Consider the following 2,075-nt stretch of genomic DNA (forward strand, 5'->3'; position numbering starts at 1 on the left):
ATGGCTAATTCTCACAAGGCTCCGAAGCAGTGGTGTTTATCAAAAAACGAAACAGTCAACTCCTTCGAAAACTGGAGGCAAAATTTACTGTATTCGCTATCGCTAGACACCAATTTCGCCCCTTTTCTAGTAGCCGGAAGGACATGGGGTAAGAGGTCAAGAAATTCACCCCGCAGAGGTTTCACCGACGATGGTAACAGCATCCCCAAAGCATCAAGAAGAACAGCAGACCAAAAAGTGACCATGTTAGAATTGATGTTGGGACAGATCGCAAATTACTGCCCGATAATATCCCGCAATTCTATTGTGAAAAATTCTACATCTATTGAATACATATGGCAGTTAATTCGCTTACATTATGGCTTCCAATCTACTGGAGCTCACTTTATTGACTTTAACGATATCCATTTAGAATCTGATGAAAAGGCAGAAGATCTTTACCAACGCCTATCAGCTTTTGTTGAAGATAACTTACTACGACAAGGTGGAAATATCACACATCATGGTGTCGACGTTACCGAAGATGAAGAAGCCTCGCCAACATTGGAAAATCTGGTGGTACTAAGTTGGTTGAGACTCATCCACCACGACCTGCCCAAACTTGTGAAACAACGTTATGGCACGGAATTGAGAACACGCACTCTTGCTTCCATAAAACCTGAAATCTCCCAAGCTTTGGAATCTCTGCTTCTCGAGATCCACACCAGCGAGGATGTCAGAACTATGCGAACAAGCACAGGTAACCAGTTTTTATTTTCTAGAGGCAATCCGAAGGCTAGTAATGGGCGAACCACAACCAAACCTAACCGAGCAACTAAGGTTTGTCCTATATGTCAGCAAGCTAAGCGACCATACTTTAATAACTTTTTAAGTGAGTGTCGATTCTTACCCGACCAAGATCGTAAATTCTTGGCAACAGCTAGACAGATCACGAAGGTCGTGGACTATACTTCTGAATTTCCTCAGGAAGAAAATACTGGCCCTTCACATTCGGAACCGGCAACAACATTACGTGTACAAGTAAGACAATCACCTTATCTCAACGCATTCAAAAGAATTTGAGTCAACATACTATTCGCAGAGCGCACGTACTGCGCGCTCCACCTCACACTACCACTATTTGGCCAGGGGAATTCATTGAAGTTGAAATCCCCCACGGTATTATAGACGAACCGGAAATTGCCTTAGAACCACGTGTTATATTTAGTAATTATTCTGACATTTGGCCACAGCCCGATCTATTGCAAGTTGTTTCCGGAAAAATCAGGATTCCCAATATGTCTTCCTCTCCTAAGATCCTAAAGAAAAATGAACATTTTTGTCAGGTCCAAAGAGTGATGATCCCAAATGAGTCCACAGGTCCTTCCTTGAATGTTCAGACTATGAATTATAGAGCAACCGAAATCCCGGAAACCCCCTTTTCCGATCAGGTTCAGGTTGAATGATGTGTAGAGTATTGGGTCAACTAACCGAAGAAGGTCGCGTCGCGAGACTTGCCGACGATCTTTACTGCGGCGGCGACACAATTGAAGAGTTGTACGATAACTGGTCAAGGGTACTAGCAGCTTTGCACAAAAACGATCGAAAAAAAACACTGTTTGTCCAAAATCAGTTTCATTACTAGGATGGATCTGGGATCAAGGTAGTATTCGCGCGAGCACTCACAGAGTATCGACACTTGCGACATGTTCTCTTCCCGAAACCGTACGGGGTATACGTCGGTGCCTATAAGGTCCTGGCCCGCGTTATATCAGGGTGTGCTGCATTGATTGGACCCCTTGATGAACTGTCCGCTGGTAGACAATCGAATGAAAAACTTGTTTGGTCTGATCACCTCAAGTTTTTGAACGCGCTCAATCCGCATTGAACACTAGTAAAACAATTGTTCTACCGCGTCCGGATGACGTTTTGTGGATCATAACAGATGGTGCTGTTAAGGATTATGGTATAGGCGCTACCCTCTATGTGACAAGGAGTGGAAAGCAAAGGGTCGCCGGTTTTTTTAGCGCTAACCTAAGGAGTCGCCAACCGACATGGATCCCATGTGAAATTGAGGCATTATCGATCGCCGTAGC

The 2,075-nt window shown here is 44.1% G+C and overlaps 1 protein-coding gene across 1 annotated transcript; it reads left to right on the top strand.

Moving 5' to 3' along the window:
* Positions 1-1,062, top strand: LOTGIDRAFT_170991 (hypothetical protein; the record flags this gene model as incomplete). Its single annotated transcript, XM_009046857.1, has 1 exon — positions 1-1,062. The coding sequence occupies one exon, from the start codon at positions 1-3 to the stop codon at positions 1,060-1,062; it is 1,062 nt and encodes a 353-aa protein (XP_009045105.1).
* Between the last annotated feature and the right edge of the window lie 1,013 nt (positions 1,063-2,075).

The sequence above is a fragment of the Lottia gigantea genome (genome assembly GCF_000327385.1).
Source record: "Lottia gigantea unplaced genomic scaffold LOTGIsca_108, whole genome shotgun sequence".
NCBI lineage: Eukaryota > Metazoa > Mollusca > Gastropoda > Lottiidae > Lottia > Lottia gigantea.